Source organism: Temnothorax nylanderi, unplaced genomic scaffold, assembly GCF_030848795.1.
Source record: "Temnothorax nylanderi isolate EJ_2023f unplaced genomic scaffold, tnyl_v1.0 TNYL_tig0052_pilon, whole genome shotgun sequence".
NCBI lineage: Eukaryota > Metazoa > Arthropoda > Insecta > Hymenoptera > Formicidae > Temnothorax > Temnothorax nylanderi.
In genome coordinates, this window is record NW_027249114.1 from 427,925 (window position 1) to 455,319 (window position 27,395).

The 27,395-nt window shown below is 43.3% G+C and overlaps 2 protein-coding genes across 3 annotated transcripts in view; one reads left to right on the plus strand and one right to left on the minus strand.

Annotated features, from left to right (window-relative positions):
- The window catches only part of Spg (dedicator of cytokinesis spg), a 51,178-nt gene that overhangs the window by 9,596 nt on the left and 14,187 nt on the right, over positions 1-27,395 (plus strand). The window lies entirely within an intron of this gene.
- On the minus strand, positions 132-20,100 carry Inx3 (innexin 3). The gene is made up of 5 exons (XM_071706489.1): positions 19,530-20,100; positions 7,121-7,294; positions 4,328-4,749; positions 3,726-4,121; positions 132-3,343 (listed from the first exon to the last, which is right to left on the minus strand). Exons 2-5 carry the CDS (start codon positions 7,281-7,283, stop codon positions 3,137-3,139), a joined length of 1,188 nt encoding a protein of 395 aa, XP_071562590.1. The 5' UTR covers positions 7,284-7,294; positions 19,530-20,100; the 3' UTR covers positions 132-3,136.

Genomic DNA, 27,395 nt, shown 5'->3' on the forward strand with positions numbered 1-27,395 from the left:
GCACCGAATAGTTTCAGCTTACTACAGCTGAGGAAGAGAACTTCGGAATAGATTCGCTCTCGCGTGACCATGCGCTAATTAAGTTCGCTTGCGCGCGCGATTGCCGGATAAAAGCGAATAATAGACGACACTGTTGGCAGGAATTTCTTTTATTCTCTGTCATTCTCTTTCATATTAATCGCTATAATCGCTATAACGACGTTGCACATGTCGGCAGTCTTCCTCTCATCAAAACGCGAGTTTCAGGGGAAGCGTTTCGCTCCTCCTAAAGAATATGCTAATGTATAATCTTTTGTCTCGTATTCTATATACATATATGTGTATATAGAAGGCACATATTTTACGAACAACTATTACGAACTATTACACCTATTACACCTATAATTGATCTCTCTTTCTCTCGCTCTCTCTTTCTCTCCCTCTCTCTCGTTCATCTTAAACTATCTTAAGATATCACTCAGAGCGCGATTGTCGGTAATCTAACGGGTTACGGATACCGTAAAGGGAAAGGGTCGTAGCGTATTATATTATTGTCATTATACATAATGTTATTATGTCGGTGGTGCTTATACATCATCTTCGCGGACGAGAGGACGTGGGGAATGTATTCGAGCGTCGAGGGAAAGTTTATATTGTTTCTATTAACAGGAAGGAAGATTACCGCGTACGTGATAATTAATCGCGGAAAGTAAAGTCTACTTAGGAGACAGCATAATATTCGGGGACGATATCGTTCTTTCGTGAACAAGTTAAAGTAATCCCAATTAAGGTTAATGAAGTACTTAATTATATCATTAAAAACGCGCGCGCGCACGCACGCGTAGATCAATTTTTATGTATCGCAAGATATAATATATCGCGAAATACGGTCATGTGAAGAAACTCTATTTATATGTCTTAACAGATCTTCTTTCTGCTTTATGTTGTGTTTTAAATTTAAATCATTTTTTCCCTTTGTTTTCGGCGTAATTAATTTTCACGGTTCAGGAACTAATATTATGTTCGCGCAAACATTGTTTTGATTCACTTCTTAAGATGTGCGGAGATCGTCTATAGCGATCTGCAAGAAAAAGAAGACACTAAACGCGAAATGTTGACTACACATTGCGATCAACATGATCGCTTGTATGTATAGTTCTTTCTTTTTCAGTCGAATTTCAATTATACTACTTGCTTCAATTCTCGTTACACTGCAATCTTAGCGCCAGTCGCGTGAAAATACTTGTAAAGAAATAGAAAAAAATAACGAGTCATGGAATGCATGAACGTTCGTTTCTTCTTTTCTATTCCTTTTGCTTATCAGAATATTGACATGCTATTTTATCTTCATTAGGCTACTATAGGCAGTGTAATTACTTTGCATCTATGATGTAAAATAATTTGCGATATCTTTACGTCTTCGTTGTTAATAATCGCGCGATATTCTGCGATTTGCAGATTTCGCGTGCATTCGTTCGGACATTAAGCGTCAAATAAATCGCTTTTTGCACGAAAACCTTCGGATGTCCATATATACTTAATATACATACAATATATTCGTACAATTGTTTAAAGGATTAGAGAATTCGTTGTTGAGCAGCATGTTCCACCTGTGTCTTTTTTAATTTCTATGCGATTGTGATGAGAAAATATGTATGATGTACATCGATATATTTCTCATCACAATAGGCTAATGAATGAATGTTCTACGTCACTTCGAGTAAATTATTGCCGCGCTCCCTAATTAATATAAGCGATCTGCGGAGCACTTGTTACGTATCGCAAAAGCAAGTATCAAAAGTAATGCAGTAGTATATATCCACGATACCGCTTCGATGCCTGCTTTGTCTTCTGCTCAGTAGTGAAAGGAATGTTGCATTTATGACTTGAACGGGAGTCAAGGAGCACCGTTATCAATTCGTACGTCTCACGTGTGGCCGTTACTCTCCTCAAGTTACCGCAAAATAAATCGGCATTGACATGTTGACATGAAACAGACGATTAATAATCAAAATGATTCGATCTTACGGCGAGTGGGAATGTATGACTCTATCACATTTGGAAACTTGTTGCGACTTAACGATTGTAAACAGTTACACGTGCGTACGTCTTATGATGCGAGAGCATCGCGCGTTATCGTCTATATTTATATATTTGATAATCTAACGTTCGGTTCGTGCCGCTGCAGTCAGTGTAAGACAATCAAACGTGTCTTCGACATGTCGAAACACAATGCTCGTTATGTAATTCTCGCTACGATCCGCACTGCACCGCTCAAGCGGAAATATCTCTAGGAAAAGAAAAACTAAGTAACATAATGGAAATCTCTCGTAGAAATAATCGGCAAGAAGCCTCGTTGGCTTGTGCGATCTTACACGTCCCCGACTTTGTTTTTACGGCACATGAAAATCTCGTAACGACTGTTGGCTGAAGGAGGTGACGAAGGTTAGCTTTCATGCTGTTTCTCCAATCCAAACTCAGATATTAGAATTGCATTGTAGCAAACAATGTTAAATGAACATCTCGTAATGACAAAAGTTACAACGAAAAAGCTGATGAGGTGATTCGCGCGCTAGCACTAATTTATTGATGTATTATTTTATACACGAGCGAGTATAATGAAACTTTCGAATGAAGCACCAATCGGAGATGATTCGCATAATGATCTTGTTGAATGAAAAATACGATTAGACAGAGAAAATAAAGATTAGCGTTGCATTTCACAAAGGCACGTAGTGGTCTCCCCATTCAGAAATCTCCGATTGAAAGTCTCGTTGGACATAAATGTCAAGGACTGGTCTCGCGTTTTAACGAGCGCGCAGTAATGAGCGAAACTCCTCGTTGACGGGAGACAAGGATCAACGCTTTTTAATGCCGGCTCGGGCTTACGCTTTACGAGTGTCACGATAATAAGACCGCATTGAACATGAGCCCCGATGGGCAGCAGGGAGACGTCGAGGAGCGACGTCCGGTACGGTTTTACAAGCGCTCGCGGTAAGGTAATCGACGGCGCGGCACGAACCTGTCTCTTTATTGGCACCGAGACGACGGCATTGAGAACCGCCCTCGATATTATCACAATACGAAGAAGTAAAAGGGGGAGAAGGGCAGTGGAGGAAAGCGATGACGGCCGAGTCGCCGAGGCCTCTTCTCGCATTTAGATCTCGGTGTCCTTGGCATATTTCTCGATCTCCGGATATATCGGTGACATCTCGAGGGTACTGGGCGCCGACGGCACCGACGTCGGCGACGCGTCGCTACCGCTACCGAATTGTACACGGCGGCACAACTCGTCCAGCATCTCGTTGAACATCATGAGATTCATGTTCTGGCCCAGCAGGTGAAGCATCAGGAAGTCGCCGACCTGCAAAATTCGATTTTCTTTTTTAAATTACAGAATGAAACGTCGCGTTGAAATGTAAAATTGTAATTTCATTTCAGAAGACACTTTTCTGTCTCCTATTACATTATCCGCGGAGACTTCGTTTACAAAAGTTGCTTCGTGCCGACAGCTACAGAGCTCCTCAACTTTCATTTGAAAGTTTCTATTAAATTCTTAAGTGGATTACCGCGTTTATGATAATCATCCGGTGAAGCAAAACTTTTAAAAATATATTTTGACGGTCCAGGATGAATAAATTTTACTACTGTGTTATATTACTCGGAACAAATGTTCCGTCGGCACCTTTTAAAAGGGCATTCTCTGCGCGAGCTTAAAGTTATAAGCAATTTAAAAAAAATCCTACCTGAGTCTTTCGGATGAGCAAGTTAACCGAAGTTGGTGTGCCAAATTTGAAGCGCTTCTTGAGGATCGTTTCGCGCGTGCTGGGCATCAACACTATGGCCATGCTGTACAGCACCGCCAGGCCGGAAAAGACCGCCAATATGATGAACCAGAACCACAGGAAAATGTAGATTTTCTCGTTGAGAATATTGAGCGCGAGAATACAGAGCGCGTCCAACTTCTGAATTGTACCAGAGGCACCAAATTTGTGGAAGGTGCATTTCGTCACGCGCGGGAACACCTCGATCATCGGGTCGGTACGTTGCTCTTGATTCATGTTGCTAAACTTTATCACATCCGTGCCGTATGTAAGAAAAGCGCCGCCCAGGAAGGTGTCCACGAAGAATATGTTGCCGACCTGGAGCGAAGATATCGTATCAATTAAATACGAAGAGCTTGACTCTACTCTTTCTCTTTGTAAAAGTGATATTTTTATGTCTTGCGTGATTTTACAATCTTAGGATAACTTAGAGACATTCTACAGCGATGGAATTAGAAATTACATGAATATGTTTAAAAAAAACGAGGTTTAAATACTACAGCATTTTCCAAACGTATACTCACGGTATTGACAAAATTGAGGATCTCGCAGAAGAAGTATCCGGCAGCGTAGCTATTATGCAGGTGCATGGTCTCCATGAGGTACTGGACCAGTCTTTCGGTCTTCGACTGCCGCTCCTGCTTAGTCTCGACCATGGCGCCCCTCATGCCCTCGGATATCATCCTGATCTTACCCTCCTCCCACTGCTTCCACATCCAGTGCGGCAAGTAGAAGAGCACGCCCTGGAAGAACAGCATGAACGGCACCCACTGGTAGTACGAGTGGTACCTCTTCTCCCCGTAATCGCCACCCAGACCCGGATGGGCCACGTGGGTACCCACGGGCTTCGCGTTGTTCTGCGGCAGCGTGAACGTGTACGTGATCCAGCAATACGTGTTGATCACATGGCCGGAGGGCAATTCCGACAGGCAGTTGATGGGATCGCCTGCGAAGGAAAGACAAACGATTACAGGCCGCGGCCGTTTTACGATCACGATCGATGAAATCGATGATCTCTCTCTGTATATTTACCAGTTAGATGCGAGATATAACGCGTAAGTTACGTGAAGAAACCCAGAGTAGCTCGAACCTTTCGAATCTTAAAATGTCGAAAGTCTACTGTACATGATTTATAATTCGCGTCAGGATGGAGTGTTTATAATTTTATGTGCCGTGTATTTTGTGTATATTTTGTGAATATTTTCATATATATATTTTGTACATATACATATGTAGGTATATTTTTTGAATAATTCTTGAGAAGTTTTTCGTATCATACGGTATATAAAATTATAAACAGAATTTTGTTCTGTATTTTGACTTATAAATCGCATAATTATATAGGTATGAAATAAGTTATAATTCTGTAATTCTGAAGCTTCTCGTACATCTACCTCGCGCATTTATCTCCTGAACACTGGAGTTATCCTGCGGGATTGCCGTAATGCACGTTAATCCCTCATGATTAGCGAACATCAGAGGCAGACATTATCGCGCTCGCAAAGATAATTTTTTTTATACATGACACGTGATGCGCCGCGGATGCGTCGTGGATGCTGCGCAATTGTCTACCCACAGTGTCTACACACTCGAAACCCGAGCATCAAGTATCTTACCTAGCGTCTTGATAATATGCTGATGCATCTTCCAAGCATTAAATTCGCAATACTCTGCGTTTTATTCACACAAGTCTAGATAGTATTATTTGTTTTTTTATTAGCAACATTCACGTATCGCAGATATACTTTCTGCGCTATTGTTCCTTCAAGTTTTTTTTATAAAGTCGAAGCAATTGAATTAATAATATTCATTAATTTATTAACAAAAGCAACGGATTTAGGTAATAAAAAATTAATAAAGAAATTTATGAGAAGCGTCGAATATTTTTGAACTCCTAAATAAGAAAATATTCGAAAAGACCATGAATTTTTGATATAGTAAACAAAAAATTTCAACGTTACTTTTAGAAATGTAAAAGAAACGTAAAACCATTTTTTTTACAGAATATCAGTTTTTTACAGCACGTTACAAAAAGAGATAAAATCGTTATTGTTTTATATAACGAAAAATTGATATACACTGATGCATTGGGGAGAAATGAGGGTGGGAAACATAGTTGGTATAGGATGGATAGATTTCCCCGAGATTTTTCATTTTGCAAATGCAAGTCGCATGTGTGCCGCGTAATGTGTGGCACACATGCGTGCCAGATGTTTCGCATCGTGCCGCTTATGGGCAATTAAGTTACGCAACGCTACACCGTTTATTTGATCATCCTGTGTAATCTCGAGATCGCGGAGTCTTTGGAATATGCCTAATTTCGCGGGTCGGAATTACGATGAATTATCACTGCCGTATAATAAATTTCCGTACAATTGTTTAATTCATACAATACATTTGTCGTACTCGCATCTCGATCCCGACGACAGTGCCAACGAGGAGTAGACAGGAGAGTACGTTCTCTCCCAGTGTTACATACACGTAATCATTTACAGCATAATTGCTACCTCCCGACTGCTTCATCTCGCGTAATCAAAGAGATCCACTCGTCATTAATCACGTCGCACGACTCGACCTCGATTCGCAGACAACCGTAATAAGAAAGGCATACACCGAGTGGTATATTATGATCGTTAGGTGCGTTCGTTGTAGGTGCGAACGCGGCTTCTGATCAACCGCGTTCGCCGCGACGTTAAAACATCGTCTTCGTCACATGGGCGATAAGGTGTAGAATTTGTGTTCGAAGACCCACGGTCTCCCTCACCGACGTAAAACGTACTTTCTCGAGTGAGACGCGACGCGATGTCATCGTCACGCCTCCGTTCGAGTCCCTAATCACCGTCTGATTAGGTGGCGGCCGGCTGCGCTCGGCTTGCGATGCAAGTGGTCGCTGTTGATCTTTAACCTGGCGACGTCCCACCCGGACAGATTAAACGATTCTCATCGCGACGTCTATTTTTAAACTCGGTCTTCGCGTTGCGGAATATCACCGAGCCTTTCGTCTGCACTTCTATATGATTTTAAAATTCTTCACATTTATCGTATATTTGCTATTGTACTGCGCGCGATAAATTCTCATTTTTTATTTAAGTAACTCCACTTTAGGTTTGAGGAAACTATTGAGGTAATAATAATCGTCGATAATAATAATCTCCACTTCGTGTTTTCGAGTGTCGTCGATAAAAATCAAACGTAATCGCAGCACAAGAAAGTTTCCTCGATGGTGTTTCTAGAAGACTTTCAAGGCTCTTTAGAATTCCCTCGTGCCGGCGAAGAAGCTTCGACAACGCGGCCGATATTGAAAGAGGGTACCTTACCTATCAAGTTATTGGCAGTGACGATGATGCAGCAGAGGAAGAGAATGGCCGATGTGATCCTGTAATGCATTCTGAAGATCATGTTGTCGATAATGGCCTTGTCGATCAGATATCGCACCTTGACGAAGCCGGCGACCGCCGAGACCAAACCAAACACCGCCATTTTCGTTTAATCTGTAAAAAAAAAGAAGCGCTTCATTTATATCATCATCGACGGAATCGTCAATGAACGAGAAATTGGCTTAAAACTTCGGGAATGCTATATAATATCTTTTATCACTCTCTTTCATAAGTTTCTCATTTTTATTTTAGCAATCGAGTTTTAAATTAACATTTTGCTAAGGCGACGCGTACATAAAATTAAATGAAAGACATGCTCTTCCTGTTTACTTTGATCCCCGACGCTTCATTTTCGACTTTATTATTCATAATTAAAAAGCCATTAACTGCTGAAGTTTTCCCTAATGAGAAAAATAATAAAAAAAATTCGATTACGTTATTTTAAAAATTGTTAATCTAAAAGAACGCAAAGACTTTCTATTTGTCGGCATATTTTTTTCACATACGACTCTTAAGTTTTATGGAAATGAATTTAGAGCAAAAAGGAGTTGAGGAGTACGAACGAGGCAAAAGCTGTCTTCGATTGACGAATCGGATTACGTTCCCGTTATGCCTAATGAATGGCAGCTGGCCGATCGCGATTAGAAGTGCGTTTCATTGAATCAGATGCCGGCAGGCATTAGCATTCTTATCGTATAAGTCAGTAATTCATAATGACTGAATCGCGTAAGTATTGCTTAGGAAAGAGAGACGAGGCTGTGCAGAGTTCCATGCCAGTGCAGTAGATCACCTCGTAATTAATTCAACTGTAGACTGCGGTAGTAAATAGTACTCCATGGCAAACTGCATTCCGTATATAAGAGCCGAACTATCAATCTTATTCGATCCTTCCGGCGACGATCCCCAATTGCGCTATTTGAGGAACTAATTGAATTTCGATCTGCGATATTACGATAAGCGATGTAATTAACGACAGAAGTTTAGTTGCTAGATTATAGAATCTAGATCGACCGATCGCGACGTCTCTTGTCAAAATCTTTTATTTGAAATATTCGTAAAAAAAAAAACTCAAAGCTTTTTAAGATGAGAATTTAGGCGACAGCTTTAGGAAATAGTTTTCGTTAACTTTTCGTTTCTACGGGCAAACTCTTTTGACTTTGAATACGTACAAATGTCGTTCACCTATTCGCAATACGACTATTCCCGTTCCTTCGGCGCTTTTAGCGAACAAAAGCGGAAGCGCTTCGCCGCGCTTTCATTCGACGAGATTGTCAGACGCGAGTAACGCGGGATGACGATTCGCGGCTGTTTTCCCCCTGTGCCGCCCTTTCGAAAACCCACGGAACCCTCGGCGAAAAGGGTCCCTTCACCGCCCCGTGGTATATGCCCGTGGTAATAACGTCGCGCTCGCGACCGGAAATGGCAGATGGTGTATGAGGAGATCGATATACAAAGAGAATGAGTGAGCGAGAGGAACCCGTCCTAAGCGCCACACACCTCGACCCGTAGATTGTCTCGTCGGGAAACAATAGCCCGATGCGCGACACTGGAATGCCCGGGTTGCCACCCTCTCGGTTTTCGTCACCGTCGGGTTTGGTTTCTGTTGAACGACACGTGCTCGATGCCTCGGAAAGCATCCACCTTAAACGCGCATTTTGCAGAGGTACAGTCATAACAAAGGCCCGTTTTTCATGCGTGGAGAAATCCGAAACGATTAAGTTATCTCTCGTATCTGGATTTTCAACCCTCATTTTTTGATCTTATAGAATATAGACGAATTTGAAAGAAAAATTTGATATATTGTATCGTTGCTATTGTTTCAAGGTTTATAGAAAAAAAAATCCTCTTTCGTATCTAAAAAGAAATTGACGCGCGAAAACAGCTTACGTTTTTATCTCGAGCTGTTGTGGCTTTGCAACTATATTTCATGCGTGATAATAATAGGAGCATAGAGGGCTGGGCCTTGTCCGACTTGCGTTAATACGCGCGCATCTAAAGAACACGCTCGTTATTCCGCAGTCACGAGAAGTATATTCTCGTTAATGCATGACGTAATGATTAATTAATATCACGACCGCACAAAGGATAGATGCGCGTATAAATGCGTCTGGCACTATACGGTTATTAATTATAACATAAAAGACGTCGCAGATAATTAAAATATAAAATGGTATCACTCCATAACAATAAAAATTCTGAACGCTATAATTCTGCTATAATTGCAAAATTTCATACAGTTTTTTTAGTTCTTGATATTACCGGGATTTTTTTCATGAAGACATTTTTAACATGTTGTATACGAAAAAATTCTCTCAACAAGTTTGCCAAGCCTCGAATACCTGTCTCTCTTTACAAAAGTGTTTCGAGCGACAGAATATTCTCCATAAAATTCAAGAGTGATTAGATGAGCTCGTATCCCGGTTGATCGGAATTTTATTACTTAATTAATTGACAGTCCGCTGCGAGAAGTCGCTCTACGTGGGGAATCTTTTGTTAGCGAGAATGTTCGCCTATGCGTCGTAGAACGAATACCAAGATCGCGAACTTTACTATGTAGACTTCGTTATTCTGACCGCAAAAGGTGCTAACTTTGTACACACGCGGTGTGCGTGAAATTTTGAACCGTCAGCAGATTTACGATCGTATAGCGCACTGCTCGCAAGAATTGATTTTAGATGCGAGATTTCCATACATTAATAAATTACTCTTCACGTCTAATCATATATTTTTTTAAATGTTGCACGGTTCTATTTCGAGACAGTAATTATGTAGAACCTGTCGGATATATGTATAGATATTATCTAAATGAAAAGGCACACAATTGCGCAAATGTTTTTCTTGCAATATTCCGTAACGTAGGTCGTAGAACAATTTCGCAGAACTAATGCGGCCTAATTGTCTCGTAATCACCTTCGATGACGAACGTTTTTGGTATGTCTCCTTTAAGCAACGAAGCTTACGCGGCGCGTCATCCGCAACCCGCAACGAACACGATACCAGTCGTGAAAGAAATGAAACAATGTTTCATACGGAAACAATGTTTCCTCGGAGGCATACAAATTTTCGAATGCCTTCGTCATGCTTCTCGTGGCGAGGGGGAACCGGCCAAGTTAAACCAGTTGGCTGCTGCTGGTTTCTCGGATAGAGTGGGGTACAACTACGTGAAGTGAACGATGACGACGACGACGACGACGACGAGAAAGGCCGATACCCTTTTACACATGCCCCCGCCTTGATTAATCATTATTCTTGCAACTACCATGCGCGACATTTAATAGAAACGATATATTAGGCAATATTTCCCGGAATTATGCAATTTCGCGGAGACACGAGCTATTATACATTTATCTACCATATTGCGAATGACGGTAAAAATAATTAGTAATTGTTACGCAATTTGTTTTGTTTTATCCATTACCTCACTCTCTTATTGCATAGCGTACATTTATGTATATTGTGTTTATTCTTCTTGCATTACACTTTAATTTACTATTATTTTATGCATCATTTATTATTTATTCCGTATATTATTTATTGATTTATCACGAAGTATATACATGTTGCTTTCTAAGTGTTGTAGCCGTAAAACCAATTTCAATTACACGTCTCTGGCTAGTCGGAATACGATTTTTACGGCGTTGCGCAATCGTAGGTACATATATACGTATATAGTGAAAAGAGGTTTATGTTCTATCGCGGCAATAAATCCCGTCGTGAGCACGGAGCGGAATTTTGTCGTCGTCGCCGCCGCTCGTCGCTTCTGTTCATGCACGACCGAAGTTTTTGGTTACTAAATCAAGCGAATTTCCACGAACGTTACTCAACTCGGGGAGAATAAAATGCAAAATGCCAAATGTATCTTTTCCTTCCTTTCACATCGTCAATATTATTGAATCTCAATAATTGTATCATCTGCAGTCGTGCAATCACATCATCGTTATAATAATAATAATAATAATAATAAATTACACCGTTAATTTTGACATTCTTCTTGGATCTTTCGGGCGATCGCGCTCTTTTTATCATCGAAATTTCGGCAAATTACGTCGCTAATCGAACACTGTCGAATAAGGGTGTTAAATTGGTCATTTGTGAATGGGCGAAAGCTCGAATAACGAAGCCTCGCGAATCCACTGGTCGACTGGTGGTTTCCGAAGACGGCTTTCTTCTCACGATCGCCGGTGCCGCCGCGGCTCGATCTCGTACGAATTGTCCGTATCGGGTTACGGATGCAGAAAACAGGTTTCGGATCGCGCGATCGCGCGCGGCGGCTGCGAGAGAGACCACCGCACCGGCCGTCGACGCCGACGCCGGCCGACGCGCCGGATTCGAGTTGCTAATACACGATCGAGAAAAATGGAGATCCTTTGTCCGGCAACGCGGATCCGGGACACCGGTTTTGTCCGTAGTATCGCCTGCGGTTTGTGCGAAATGGGAGAAAAAAAAAGAGCAGGTATAAAAAGCGCAGACGGAAAGAAGAAACTCTCGTAGCTATTTCTGAACAGATGAATACTGTAATATTATAATATTAGTGTTCTATGTATAATTAATGTAATTTCCGGAGTTCAAAGTATCTCAACTAATGAGAAAATGGCGGATCGTTGACTCTCTTAAAACTTTATTACCGCCGCTAAATTGGAATTTTGTTTAACTACTCGCTCTTTATTTGCGTTCCCGAAGTTCTCTAACGTTAATCTCCGCAGTTTCCGAGAGATGTCCGATACATCACGTATCGCTAAAAATCACTTAGGAAATATTGAACAAGTCTTTTACGCGCGTTATTAACGAGGCACAAGATTTAAGAATTATAAATTTACTTTGCGATACTAAAGCGACATGTTTATGAGAGTTTAGTGACGAAAGATGAATGTATAATGAATGAGTTAAATATCGGAAGATTCCTTTTAGAGAGGATCGAAAGAGACCGTAAAAATCCGACGGTCTTACGGTTTACGGAACCAGATACGGAGACGCGCAGCGAAGCTCTGTCGATTCAATGGTTAACAGGTAATACGAGAGTGATTTATGCGTGCCGGTTGCGCCGGCATGATATAGAAACTGGAGCGATTTGTAGGTCGAAACAACGATCGCGGTCATAGTAACGTGATTTACGCATACATGTGCGAACTAATAACAGTTGCTAATACAGAGAGAGAGAGAGAGGCAGCACCGAGCGCGTATGTAATCGGGATGTGATTTATGTACTCGACCGTTTATTTGCCGATACGGGGATCACTCGAAACGTGGACTCGATTCACTCGCATACGCGTCACTAACATTGAAAGCCGCGATTAAATTCGGATTTAATATTGATCGATATCAATTTGAATCTCATATCGCGATACGAGACCTAACATTGTACTAATATTATTTTGCGGATTCAAGAGTGCATCGTCAATGACATTCCACTGTATTATTATTGCGCCGATGTTACATTGCCTGTATTCATAATGAAAAATGAATTATTATGACATTTCTGATATTCATATATTTGTGTCATGTGATGATTTTGTAAATTATTACTTGTGACGGTGCAAATTTTTTTATCATGCGATGAACACGCGGAAAATGACGCTTCAGCTGTCTTCGTTGAGTAACGGACACGTCGTTGAGAAATGTGATTCAAGGGAGACTTCTCGGAAACCAGTCGAGGCTGTTAAGGACTTTCCTCCGCATGAATCACATTTCTTCCCGGACGCGACTGTAATTTTGCACCAGTTGACGCAATAATAATTCTCTTTGAAAATTCTTGTTACAAAATAACGTCTGACATGGTAAATAAATAATTTCTTGCCATTTTACGTCTCGCGCGCAATAATAAATTAATTAATATAAAATACAAAGGTATCTCGCAAAAGTACATTTCGCGATATCTAATTTACAATCTCGTCGTTTAATTAGTTTTTCAAGTAATTACAGCGGTAAGTGGAACGAAAAGAAATCGATACGTAAAAAAAAAAAAACGACTCTTTAACTCAGAGCCTGAATTACAGTCCGATCCCGTTGACCGGTATATCGTAAAGTGATAGTTATGATCGCATGTATGAATTAATAACACGCTTGGCCGTGGATAAACGGTCGCCCTCGACAGTGAGCGAATTAGCGCAACGTGTCGTAAATTATTGTATCAACGGCCATTCGCCATGCTGCACACGCCGCGATCAAGATACGAGTTTTATAATCGCCATCCGAGTAATTGTGTGTCTCCCCGCGTCACACGGGGAAACACACGCGTATACCGCTCTTAGTATCAGCTGTCCGCACGTACTCGGTGCGTCGAATCGAAGCTTGCTTGACATTTCGCGTGTTTAAATCCCGTGAGAATCGTTTCCTTCGAATTTGCATTCATAACGAAGAAAGATATTCTCGTGTCACGAGGATGAAAATACATCGCGAAAGTTTCTCGCTTCTCTTGGGTCATTAACAACTCGAGTTAACGAAACTTTTGATCACTCTCTTAAGTCACGCGAATAAAATGTATCGTCTGGCGGGATACATAATGGGAGCCCGTTGTCCGCGCGATTCCTTCGTATTACGCTTGTAATTGTGCACGAGGCTCACTCGGTCGATGCTTTATTAGGAATTCGCCGAGTAACAAGCGAGCGGCGATGACTGTAATCGTACATTGAATCCACGGGCGCGCCTTCATCAATCAACGTTCGCCACGATATACCCTACTGATAGAAACATGATGAATTTTCCGTGAATATTGCAACCCGAATGAAATACAGGTAAATTTATCGGGCCAAAAATCGCGAAGAAATAAATGTCTGATTTTTTTATCGTTCTTTAGCTTTTTTTTTTTTTTTTTTGACGCGGGGAAAATCTTCGCCTACTGGGTTCCCGGGCAGAAAGCCCGGTATGTGGCCCAGTAGCCCCCCTCTATGAGAGGAGGGGGGAAGACCCCATCGTTCTTTAGCTAATATTTATCATTTCAAAAGAATAATATTTAGTACGATAGATAAAAGTAATCGTTTGTATCGAGGAACGATGTAATATTTCATTCCGTTCGAATTTTCGTATCAATTTCTCCAAAATTAGAAGTGCTTTTGTAACGTTCCGAACATTTTGTGCAGCCGTTCGATTGTCAAATCGCGACAGATCGCGCGGACCCGTCGAATTTTTGTCGCGCATGCGAAAAAAGATTTTTTCGTACCGTGCACGAAAGGCACGCGTGACGTGCGTGCGAATAGCTTTTCCTTCGTTTGTTCGCGGCGAAAGGACGAGTCTTGGCAACTTCATCGCGTGAGTGGAAAGGGAATTTACAGTTACGTGTCTTGTACGCGAGCTCTCCGCGGCACGCTCTTCGACGTCTTATCTGCCAAGTTTCTTTATACTACTCCTTGAACGAACACAACGTTGACGAAACAGCGGACGGACGTTCTAATAAAATTTCCAGTGGCCTTCTTCAGAGTAAGAGATGGGTCAGCCTCGAGAAATGCGAAGCGACTTGAAATACTTAAATAATAAATATTCTTATAAAAAAAAACCCTGATATTCTATAAACTCGTAAAATATATATTTTTATTAGGGGATAATTCCATCATGGAGAGTTGCGCGATTTTTCATAAAATCTCAACAAAAAATCACTCCAAAAGAGTTACTTTCGTATCAGTGCTTCTTCGCTCATTTTCTCTTTTCCTTCAAAAATTCAGGAGGATGCGAGTGCATGGCCTTCCATCTCGCTCATGAAAGCATGTCCTTGGCTTTTGTAGGCAGGTTCCTCGCAAAGATCACGCTCTCACAGATGGAAGTTCTCAGAAAATCGCTCAGAGCTACCGGGGTATAGACCGGCGCGGTGTTAAAGGGCGCACGTGGGAAAACGCGATTTATCCTCAGCGCGGCGCGATTTTTAAGCCCGTCACCTCGCGATGGGCGAGGAAGCCGATCGTAATCGAGATACCGGGATATCGTCCTGCTGTCGATCGCATCGAACCGATACGCGCCGTACAATGAATGCGGCCGAGGAGTGAAGGGGTAATTTTATTCGCTTCGTCGAACGAACGTCGGGTGAAAGGCGGGGAACTCGCCCGCGATATATATATCCGCGAAATATTATTTTCGCGCTCCGTTCCACGAGTTTTTCGCGAAACGTTTCCACCTCGGGCGGATTCCTCTCGCGCGCCCGCTCTTCTCGCGGCAGCAGCGTGTGTTGATGACGCGAGCGACGGAGATTATGGTCGTTCGCGATAATTGTATACGATAAATGGAGAACGAGGCCGGACGAATTATGTTAATTACTGTGCAGCCGAATTGTTCTTTTCGCGGCTGTGCTACGTAGTACGCGGGATAAATCGCAATTCTACCTTCTATACGGTGACATGTAAAAAAAAAAAATGTAGCTCAAACAAGATTCTTTTTAATTTCTTCTCATTGGTTTAATTTAATATATATTAGCTCACAAATTGAATCAATACTTTTTCATAAAATCAATACTTTTTCATAAAATCAATACTTTTTCATAAAATCTTTAATTGAGCCTCTCAAAAATCTCTCAAACTGGTCTACTTCATAAAATAAAAGATGGAAAATTAATACAGTTATAAATTAATCGTGCGTTCTGGTGCCAGAATTAAGAGATTTATAAAAAGCGTATAATTGATCACTTCTGAAAATCTCTCTTTATTATATTAAAAAATTTCGTAAATTGTTTCAGATGTGTGATTACACATCGCTCACACAAACGCATACGGAATCGTGATATTTTTACGCGAAGTCATACGTATGTATTGCGATCCTAAGGATTGGTGCGGTTCGCGAGGTTTCGCGTGACGTCTCATATACGCACATTGTATTTCGTGCCTTCGCTCGGCTCCGGACGCGAACGTCATTCTGCACGTCGGCGAACATCATCGCGTTAATATTTCATAGCGCCTCGGCATAGTACAAGCGCTACGCTTTACTGACACGCTCGATAGGCACGCATGCACATCGATTCACTCGCGCGTAAGATGCGAAAAATGAATGAAGACGATGGCGCGGGGAGGAGGTTAATAGCCCCTCTCACGTGTCTCGGGATCGTGAGAAGCGAGAGACGACAAAGAATGTAATAACGATAAATAAGATAAATGTTAATGGTAGTTAATTAGACCGTCATCCTGCGTTTATAACGTACCTCTGTAATATTACGGGAAATTGTGCAAAACAAAGCGCAACAATTGTTGAACTTTATATAGTAGATTGAAGATTTACTAAAGCTCAAAAATTAATTATTATAATTTTACTTTTAACGTTCTCCAATTGTTTTGTCTTCCTTGTAGGCTAATTATATTCTTAACACTTAGTTTCGCGAGTTATAAATTGTTCCTATTCCCGATAATTGTGTTTCTTTACGAGTTGTAAGGAAATTCTGTTAATTAATGTCGAATATTTTTGTTGGACACAATAGATTTGCAGACAATATTCATTTTGATTTACGATTCGGAAGGAACGGTCCGTTCTTTCGTGGGCCTTGAAAGTGACGGCTGTTGAGAAATCGACCGCGGAGGCTTTCTTTAAACCGCAGATGTCGAGAAATCAACGTCAGAAACGGTCTTTCGACTCTTTCGAGTGTGTGTAACTCGAGAGATTAGAGGCAGACCATTGTTTTCTCACGGTCAACACTGATTAACCTTAAAATTGGTAGCAATTTATTTTCCTTCCCGTTCAAACTATAGATAATGCTGTACGATAATTGAAGGTATTATTTCAAATCATCGGGGCACAACTCAAAATAAAAACTCTACCGAGACGGCAGCACTCGCTAAAATAATAAAATAAAATTGTAATTTTAATGCCATAAAGATGTGCGACAAACATTTTATTCTTATTCATTTATTTTATCGTTTTACTCCATTATTTCCTATTGTGTAATATGTATACATTTTTTCCGCGCGTGCCAGGTGTTAAAAATAAAGTAATCACATAGGCTTCTCGAGAGGCTCGCAGGATTATTTTTCTCTACGAGAGACGCCTACTCCTTTACGGTATTTACACGCTCGTTTCTAACGTTGAGAGTAGCGAGGCGGAGCGACGGAGAATTTAACGTCTTTCACGAAACGCGGAGGCGGCAAATAATGTTGTGTGTGCACACACATCAGAATCCCCGGTATCAAGGCGCAAGGTCCTCCCGTCGGTTCTTTATCGTCGTCTTATCACGCCCGGGAAACTGGGAAGTGGTCCTATCTACCGCGCCAGGATCGCGTCTACTCGCTCGAGCTGTCGAAACAATGCATCACGAGGAAGCGTACGTGCCGTTCCTCGTGATTGGAAATGTGACGTGTCATAAAAACATCAAACATGGGAAGATAAACCAGCGGAAGTGAAATACGTACAAAAAGATAGTGATGAATGCTTATTATTCTACTGCGTTAAACATCGCGGTTTAACTTTATCGTCGCAGGTGTTTCTCCGAGTGATTAATCTTCCAATGACGGGAGATGAATCTCACGTATTTCGGGAAATCTTTATTATCTCATCGCATACTGCGGACACCTCTACTCTCTGTTTCAAAGTTATTAACGTCAAATTCAGTAAGCCTTCCACTTCGTGTCTTCACGCCACGTTTCCTTAATTCGTCACGCTTCATTTTCGTATTTTATATTATATGTATCTCTCACGCGACTCGTGGGCGATCTGTCGATCGCGTGTGAGTTGATCTTTCTTTTTCACGTTGATCGCGCGCGAGCCACGAGCCGCTCTCGCTCGAGCGGAACACAGTAGCCGCGGCACGAGAAAGCGAACCGCTCGGCGCTCGAGAAACGAGTCGAGTCGCTTCTCCCTGTTTCTGTCGAAGCTCGAGTCAAGACGCCTGCCATTTAGGGAGGACCCTGCCGATTTCCGGAAAGGGCTCTGTTGACCTTCCCTGAAACTCTTTTGACAATGCATCAGAGTTTGACCTGCTCCGAAACTCCGCATTCCTCGACGAACCGTTAACGCTCGCGGAAAAGTTAAAATTCCTCGCAGGGAGACAAATATATCACTCCGAGCAAACTTAATAAATAATTTAATAATCATTAATATAATTTTTATTACACGCAGTTAAACGACATGCATCGAAACTGATATCGAGATTTAGAGAATCTAATAAATTTAGAGAATCTAATCTAATAAATCTAATCCAATAAATCGTTGGGTAAGACATGTGTTTTAAGGTCGAAAATAAATACGAGGCTGTACATTTCATAAAGTGTGAAAAGACGTGTACTTCGAAACGCGCGTAATTACGTGGAATATGTCGAATAGCGAGAAACGAGAGAGCATCGTCGCCGATTAGAAGCGGCGAGTCAGCGTCGGTGGAACAACGTAACGCGAGAGTTTGTGCCTCGTAAGTGCACTTCGTTACGCAGGTAACAGGAATCGTGTGTGGTGCGCGCACGAGTGCGCGGTGAAAGAGGGATTACTCATTCTGAGGCTTGCGCGAGCCGATATATATCGGATCGGCTCCAACGATCGTTCGGTCGTTTCAACCCGGAGTCTCGGCTGCCTTGCCAATTGAGGTCGATTAAGTACGCGGCTGCCGAGGAAGACGCGCGCGTTCCTCTCTCGGCTATATGAGTTGCGGCGAGCCGCGCTCGTTGAGGCTGCCTGTCGAGGAGCGATCGAGCGACGCTGCGCAACCGCCGACAGTATAGTCGTGGAGCAGCATCCGTAAATTCCGTAATCGAGGCTTGGTCCAGATCAGAATGAGCACGAACGAGCGCAAACGGATTCGTTTTGATGAATATAACGATCAATGTTAACGATAAATATAACGATGAACGATCAATATTAACGATGAATATAAACGAGAACGCATCTTTTCGGAAAGGAAAAGTGCACGTGACGCTCATGTTCGTTCGCGATCGTTCGTCTTCATTAGCTCGCTCCGGCTTCTTTCTCGGATCCATCTTAAAGCTGGATCTCCAGCTGGAATGCTACCGAGCGAATGAACACGAGGCGAGCAACTTGCCTCGATGAACGCGAACAGCATAGCAAATTTCAATTTTTATCAGTTTCCTGGCGAATTCGATTTCCGATTTACGGATACTCGCGTTCGTTGCGTCAACTGCGCTCCGCGTGAGCGCAAAAAATCTCGATCCTGCCGGAATCTCGAACGTTTCCCGAATCCAACCCCCCCGGACTCCAATAACAATCGAGAGAGACGTCGAGACGACGGGTCTGTCTCTCGACCACGTCGCGCGTTTTGTTTACATTGGTTATCGTAGCGTTATTGTTTCATTGATCGAAAATCCACGTTCCCATACGGATCCTGTGCGTTTTGATACCGATATACCGATCGCGCGATCGGTTCTCGCCGGAAAACCGCCGGTTTTTCTTTTATTCGAAAAACCACCTGGCGACCTCATCTTTCCCTTTCGTCGGACAATACCTTCCGCTCGTGGTGCAACGTCGAGTCCCTCGGTGAAACGCCGTTGCCGTCGCCAACCCCCGATGTCGTGGCCGTTCGCCGTCGGTGCAGCAACTAACCCTCGGATTTTCGTTTCGGGCCTGCCTGCGTGGCCGCCGGGGGCCCTAAGCTGCGCACAGGAGCAACGCGCCGATTCGGTTAGGGAATCGCCGCGCCAGTCGCCGGTCGGAGTCTCTTCTCCCACGGGAGAGACAGCCGGGAATCGCACTTTTTCTCCTCGAGCGAGCGATCGATCGATCGATCGACCGACCCTCGAAAAACTCGCCTCGCGGGTTTTTCCCCCGATGGACGAATGCGGGGGCGCGAAAAGGAAGGAGACACGAAAATGCGCACTGCGATTCGGAGTATTCGGACGAGGAGGAAGAAAAATCGGAACGGAGAGAGCGCTCTCCGGAGCGACGCGTTCCTCCTCCTCTATCTCTTTCTCTCTCTCTCTTTTTCTCCTCCTTTCTCCTGTTCCGCGACGCGAACGCGTTCCTGAACGAGACTCGCAACGCCCGACGCGCCGACTGGGCCCGGAAAACGACTGACGCGAATGGCGAAGTGCCTCGCTCCGGGGCCCCACCACTCCGCCATCTTGCTCCCAGACCGGGAGCTCGGCCGGGGCGAGGAGGAGGGAGCGCCAGGTGCGTAACAGCGTTTCCCCACCCGAGATCGCGCGCCCTCGAATTTCCACGTTGGTACGATTGTTTTTTTTTCTTTCTTTCGCGTTTCGACTTTTCGACTCTACGACGCGCGGTCTCGCGAGATTTTGTCGACGGGAGATGCGCGATATTGAAAAAATTGTGTGTAACGAGGATATACCAAGGACGCGATAATGAATTTTTAAGCGACGCGAATTCCGCAAATGAAGGATATGAACGAATGAGCGTTAATTTCAGCGCCGCGCCTCTCCTCGCGGACCTTTGCGACTCTCGCGCGTCGGAAATATGAAAACGTTGAAGCGCTTACGGAGGCAACTCGGGGAATGGGGATTTGCATGCCTTACGAGCGGGACTGTTATGAAATATTACGTTAGCAGAAATCGCGGAAATGCAGCTACGCTCGCGTTTCCTGCCGCGCCGTTCCGAAATAATCTGTCTCGCTGCGCGCTTTCTTCCCTCTCCGAGAAATTCAGCGGGAGACGCGAATTAACTCGTCGCGCTTAAAACATTCCGCCGCTCTCTTCGATCCGAGAGGAATGGGCAACCGTGCACCAGCACATTCTCCGGCATAAATGGAAATAAATTAACGATAAATCGCTATTTTTTATTCGCAATAATGAAACTACATCACATAGCAATCATGAATACGCCAAGCGTCTCATCACTCATCTCTCTCGTTCTCGCGAGAGCGTGTCTCTTAATTCGTATAAATTCATTCTCTTTTCCTTCGAAGTTTTGGGGACCAGCAGGATCTTGGCAGAAGCTCGCGCTGCGCGCGGGACGTGCCAATAAAAAAAGGTACCGTTTTCGCGACGAGCGGTCGCAACGAGTTCAAGGACCAAGGGCCCAACTGGTCGCGCGCGCGTGCGGGTTCTCCCGATGGATTCCGCGACTCCTTGGGCGCGATACGCACATCGTGTGAACTCACCTTTGCTTTCTCAACCTTTATCGTGTGTCTGCAGCATCTCGACTGGAGCGAGATGAGCAAATATCCTGCCCCCTCCTCCCCTTCTTTCTCTCTCTTTCTTTTCTTTTTCCTTTCTCGCTTTCAGCTGCTCTCTCTCTCTCTCTCTCTCTCTCTCTCTCTCTCTCTCTCTTCTTCTTCTTCTTCTTCTTCTTCTTCTTCTTCTTCTCTGTCGCTCCAGATGAGGCCCAAGGTTTTCAGCTCGGTGAATACGCGGTAACTATGCCGGGAACCTGTTCCCTTCCTCCCCCCCTCGCCCTTCACGCTCAAGGGGGGTCGCTTCCAGCTCTTTAAAGGCTGGCGTTTGTACATTTCCTCCTGTGTCTTTCCTCCGGTCCTCCTCTCTTTCTTCCTGCGTTTATTATTATCGTTGTTATCGCGCGGCGCTACCATTAACGATGTAATCGCCATATTAGATGCAATTAAGATTGCGCTACTGTTACACGCTTTGCTAATGTCGTTGCCGTTTGACGAAGTCATACGTTTTCTCGAAGGCATCTGTTCAATTTAATTGGACATGTGTTTTAAGGCGTGTTTAATGATTTCATTTATTTGAATTATTTTGTCTTGCAATCTTTTTATGCGCACTTTTCCCGTTCTGCTGACAATGAATAGTTATCGTTTTCATCGAAATCGGAATGTTGTCCACTCAAACTTTATTCATCCTAAAGTTTCTTTCTTCCCAATTTTAGGTATTAACTCGCTATCTGGAATTCCCGAAGTATCTAACACTTTTCAGGTATCCTGACTTATTAGATACCTATGGGTTTCGACGTGTTTCGCCGTGGGAAATTTACAAGCACGTTTTCAAAGAGTTTCGATATATCGGGAGTGAAATGTCGCAACGATCGTTGCTTGAAAGCTATTCGTAAAGATTTAGAAACTAAAATTGCGAGTTTTTTTTCTGAAAGGTTAAGCAACAATGATTTTGGACCTTAGGCCAAATTCCTTCAAAGAAAAGTTTAATTATGCATGCGACCTTTGTAACAGTTTTGAGACTTTGGTGCCAAATATATATTTTTTAAATTAAGCAACGTAAGACGGTATAATTCATTTGAAATACGTGACCATTTTTAATATTTAATCTTTGATATTGTATATAATATTTCGTTAATCCTATTAATAAATTAATTACTGTTGTTTTTCCAACTAGAACTTTCTAATTATAGTTTAGCCAATTATTTCTGTAGTTCACACTACTCGCTATACGGCTATAATATAAACAATGTGACAGATTTATATAAGGATTTAGTAATGCTATAAATGGATTTTAATCCCGAACGTCTGATTGCTGGCGCACTTTGACGAGAGGCCTCGATTGGGTAGGGAGATGTGTGATTGGTCGCGACGAGGTAGCGAAGGACATCGTTATCAGCGTGTCCCATGAGCGGTGTATATTCGATCTACACCTAATTGTCGGTTGTCGGCGCGACGCGGTTAAAGTTACTCCCCTGTTAACGGCGTCGAACTACGCGGCGACGGCGGTAACATTCATTATCCACGTCTCGCGGCAATTATTATTATTTCTAATGAGCGTGTGCCTCGCGGCCGAACAGAACAGAGCCAGAGATCTCTCCATCTCTTCGCCTTTGCCTCTCGTTCGTCTTTGTCGCTTGATTCTTCGCATTCGATCTCTTCCGGTTGCCTTCTTAAATTCTTGAAACTTTAGACAATTCTTGGGATTTTAACTCTTTACCAATTATGCTCTCCTGATACTTTATCAATTTTTTCGAGACATTTTACCTTTAAAAATTAGAAAATATACATTATTAGTGATATATTCGTGATACATGCATATAGATCTTTTAATAATGATCATTATATAAAATTTTCGACAATTAGATGTTTTGACAAATATTAAGACACTAAATATTTTCGAACTTATGAAACATGTCTTAGACAATCTTAAGACATTATAATGATAAACTTTTTTGATACTGGAAACAAATATAATTTCAAGATACGTAAGATATTAGGAAGAGATTCCAAGAGTCTCACGATACAAGAGTATCTGATAAACGCATTCATCTTGAATTACTCATTCGTGGCGATCGCTGCGAAGCGAGTCGTGTAAAATCGCCTTAAGATCTACCCTTTCTTTCTGCCGCAACCTCGGCGCCGCGCCGCGTCGAGGCCCACTACGGCACGGGGTTTGTGGGGCCCCGAGGAGGGAGAGAGGAAAGGACTCCGTGGAGAGTTCCACGGCTACCGAGTCGGGCGAGGGAAATTAATGAATGGCGGCGATCTCGTCGGCGTTAATAAGCGTGCACCTGGGAGCGGAAATCGTCGTACAAGAGGGAGGCCCTTTCCTGTCCTTTCTAGAACTCCGTGTTGCGGATCGAGGAACTCACTGCGAGAGATCGCGCGGCGCTGTTAAATCCGCGGTTTTCCGCTTTTCAGGGATATCACGTAGCGTCCCGACATCGTCCGCTAGGCAGGATACCCCTAATGAATGCTTGAAACCCTTTGAACTCCGCCGGATGGCGGCGCAAAGCGTATAACCCTTTCCTCGGACCGGAAGCAATATCTCTGGTCTATGTGTGTTTGAACTATCGCATATTACAAATGCAGTTAAAATAATAATTACAGCGATTATATTCATTGAGGCTCAGTGAGGAATTCAAGTAATAAAGATACGAATGAAATTATTAAATTATGAAAAGAAACCGCTCGTATTATAAGCTAAAAAAATATCCGATATTTTCAATTAAAATATAATTAGCTTTTCTATATAATAAGGTAAACAGCCAAAGACGAGCAAAAATAGGGATGTTGGTTTAAAAAATTTAGTTTAATACTAACAGTATATTAATTACATCATCTTTGACCGTCTGCTTTATTATACAGAAAGGCTAATTACAATTTAATTAAAAATTAGATATTTTTTAAATTCGATGTTTACGTGCGAAGACACGACAAGTCGTATTTCTACAAATACAACTCCAACGTTACTCGCGTGGATTCGGCGAGAGATCTCGCGAGAGAATTCGCCTTTGGGAAAAGCGAGCATCGCGAGAGCCGTTATCGTCGAGAAAAGCCGCGATAAGCTCGCGGTCAATCGCGCTTAATCGCTCGTCATTCCGTCTAATTGAGACCGTGGGGGGAAATCGGAGATTTGGCCCTGACATCTATTGAAGCTGCCTTCTGCCGTATAATGCCGGCGCATACGGCAGTCCGTGCACGGAGAGCACGGAGACTATACGGCTCTCCGAATGCGGCACGATGTACCGTGTCGGCTGTATGCTTTGTGGGTGTGTGGGTGGACGAATGCGCGAGTGTGCATGTGCTCGCGCGCGGGTACATAGTGTACGTACCCTCGAGCGAAGCCCAGCCTCGACGTTCGTCTTCCCACGAACCCTTTACTGTACGTACGAGTCTCGTTACTCGTTCCGGGATCAGGAAACACTCCCATTAAGGCCGTTTTACACGGTCACGCGAATAACTCCGGCCGGCACGCTGCCGCGCCGAAGCGGGGCACAGCCGATCGCGTGTGAACCACCTGTCCGGCTTTTAAGGGGGGCACGCGTGGCGCAATCGCGAGCGCGGTTGATGAGATCGCGAATATTCGAAATCCTCCTGTCGTCTCATATAATTGTTTCTAAACGCGACGTTTCAGTTACGTGACGAGTAAATCTAACTGCAGCTTGCATTTATAGTATATTTTAAGTATATAAACTAGATGTCGAATTAGCTCAGATTTTCTAGTAATTTTCCAAGTTTATTTTTGTCTCTCGTGAAAAGGAGTCGTTTAGTCCGCGGAGAAAAAAAAGAAGTGTCAAATTAAGAAACTTATACAGATGCTCGTATATACGCAACGACCTATATAATCTTCTTATAAGAATTAAAATTTTTTTCTTGGTTGAACTATATAAATGACTTTATTGAAGCAAGTTTTCTTTGTTTATATAATCTCATTTTCAAGATTATAGATCGTTGCGTATATACGAGCATATAAATCTTGATTTGGCACTTCTTTTTTTTTCTGTGTGGGAGTTAGAATATTTCAAAGCGACGCAGAACGTGTGACTCAGAACGCTCGTCGTTCTGCAAGCGATTATCCGCGCTCTGCGGACCTGGCAACCAACGATCGCGAAGGAGGATCGGCTCGAGGCGCACGATGTCCTCTATGCTAATGCATAGTTGTACATTCCGTGCTGGAGGCGATGCTAATATCCTACGGTACGACTCGCCCGTCGATATTTCGATGTTGAATCACGTCAAGGGATTACATCGACTCCGCTCTAAGAGCCACAGGGTAAGTGAGAGAGAGGGAGGGAGAAGAAGAAGAAGAAGAAGAGAGAGAGAGAGAGAGAGAGTGGACTGCGCGTCCGAGAGTCGGAACGGGAAGTCCGCGGGACGGACTTCCCAGGAGCACCGACGTAATTATAGCGTTTAGAGCTACCGAACGGTAACTGAAACCTCCCTGAGCGACGCGAGAAAGGACGAGCTTCTGAACTGACATCTCCTGCCTAATGAAGAGGAAAAGCCGAGGCTGCGATGGATTTCTCCAGCCAATGATATCCCTGGCTGAAAGGGACTCCCCCCCTCCCGCGAGACGTTAAATTGGGAAACTAAACGGTCTCTCGGATGAAATATTATCCTCTGTAACCTTAATTGTTCAATATTGGCATAGATTGACGTACCAGAAGGTTAAATACCTTTGCCACAAAAATTCCTTATTATTACAAACGTTTTCTTGAAATTACAAGATTTTTTTAAGCAAGTTACAAGGAAGCTTGAATTTACACAGAGGCATAAATAATTACCGCTAGTAAGAGTGTAAAATAGATTATCTTGTATATATTATTTTCACTCTCTTCTATTTTCACTCTCTCGCTTCTAAGTATTTATATACATATATTTTTTCCTCGTGCGTTACCGTTCCTCGAAGGAATATACAACGCAAGCGCGATTTAATCCGTGAGATCTAATCATTCTTCCTCGTTGACGAAATAAGCCGGCGCGACTCAGGTAACGTCGATATCCCGAGAGGCGGCAGGTATAGTTCGATGCTCCCTCGCTCGATAGAGAAAGAGAGAGGTCGAACGGTCCTCTCGTACGACGTGGGCGAGGAAGTCGTCGAACTTCCGAAGCTCCATCGACGGGGAAGCGAACTTAGCTTCCCATCGTCGTCCTCGGGGCTCCACGTGTCGAGCGGGGCCTCGACACGGGCCATTGGCCGAACGAATTCGTCATCCCGCGACGGAGAGGAGAGGGAGACTCGGACTCGTCCTCGTGGGGCCGGTCGCTGCAGAAAAGGCCCACGATGTCCGCTGGAATATATCCGATATCTTTAGAATGGGGCATAGGTCCCGACGACGCGGTGGCGGTGGTGGCGGCGGTGGTGGTGGTGGCGGCGGCGGCGGCGGCGGACATTGCCTGAACCTGTCTCCACGCATCGAAGTCTGCCTGCTCACCTGCATTCCATCATGAGGCCCCTGGAGGGAGAGCTTTCGGGGCCTGCAGGATCGTGCGAACCGTGCACGATGCCCACCTCGATTGCTCTTATGTAAAGAACGTCGATTTACTTTCTTCTGTTCAGCAAAAGATTGTGCCTGGAAATGTTTCACTAATGTATATCGATCGATAATAAATTGTGATTAAAAACAACTTGTTTTTTTTTTATTTAAAAATGTATCACTGTTATTGCAGAATATGAATATCACTCGTAATATCAATAATTGTTTTACGCAGGCAATGTTTATTGTACTTTGCAGATTGTTATATGTTCTCTACTACGTTTTTTTGGATAATTGAAAATGGATACAACTCTTCTTGAATACAACTCTTGATTTTTGCTATTGAACCTAATTAGACAAGTATGATTCCTTATAATCCTAATACTCCAGATTGAGTCGATTTGCGTATGCAGTAGGGTCCATTCCAGCGGACCGACTCGGTGGCGGCGAGGGTGCAGGATCCGCTGACTGAATCACCTCGATTAGTGACGTAGCCGTACGGAGGGCGGGAAATTCTCAGGTTCGAGAGAGTCTGGACCGCAAAAAAATAAAAGATAAAACAAGCCAGTGCGCCACGGAGCCGCGCTCTCCTCTCAACTCTCTCGAACCTACCACTTAATTTAATCTTGCTTTAACATCGAACTCGTGAAAGGCAGCTCGATGTTCTCTCTCTCTCTCTCTCTCTCTCTCTCTCTCTCTCTCTCTCTCTCTCTCTCTCTCTCTCTCTCTCTCTCTCTCTCTCTCTCTCTCTCTGTATGAA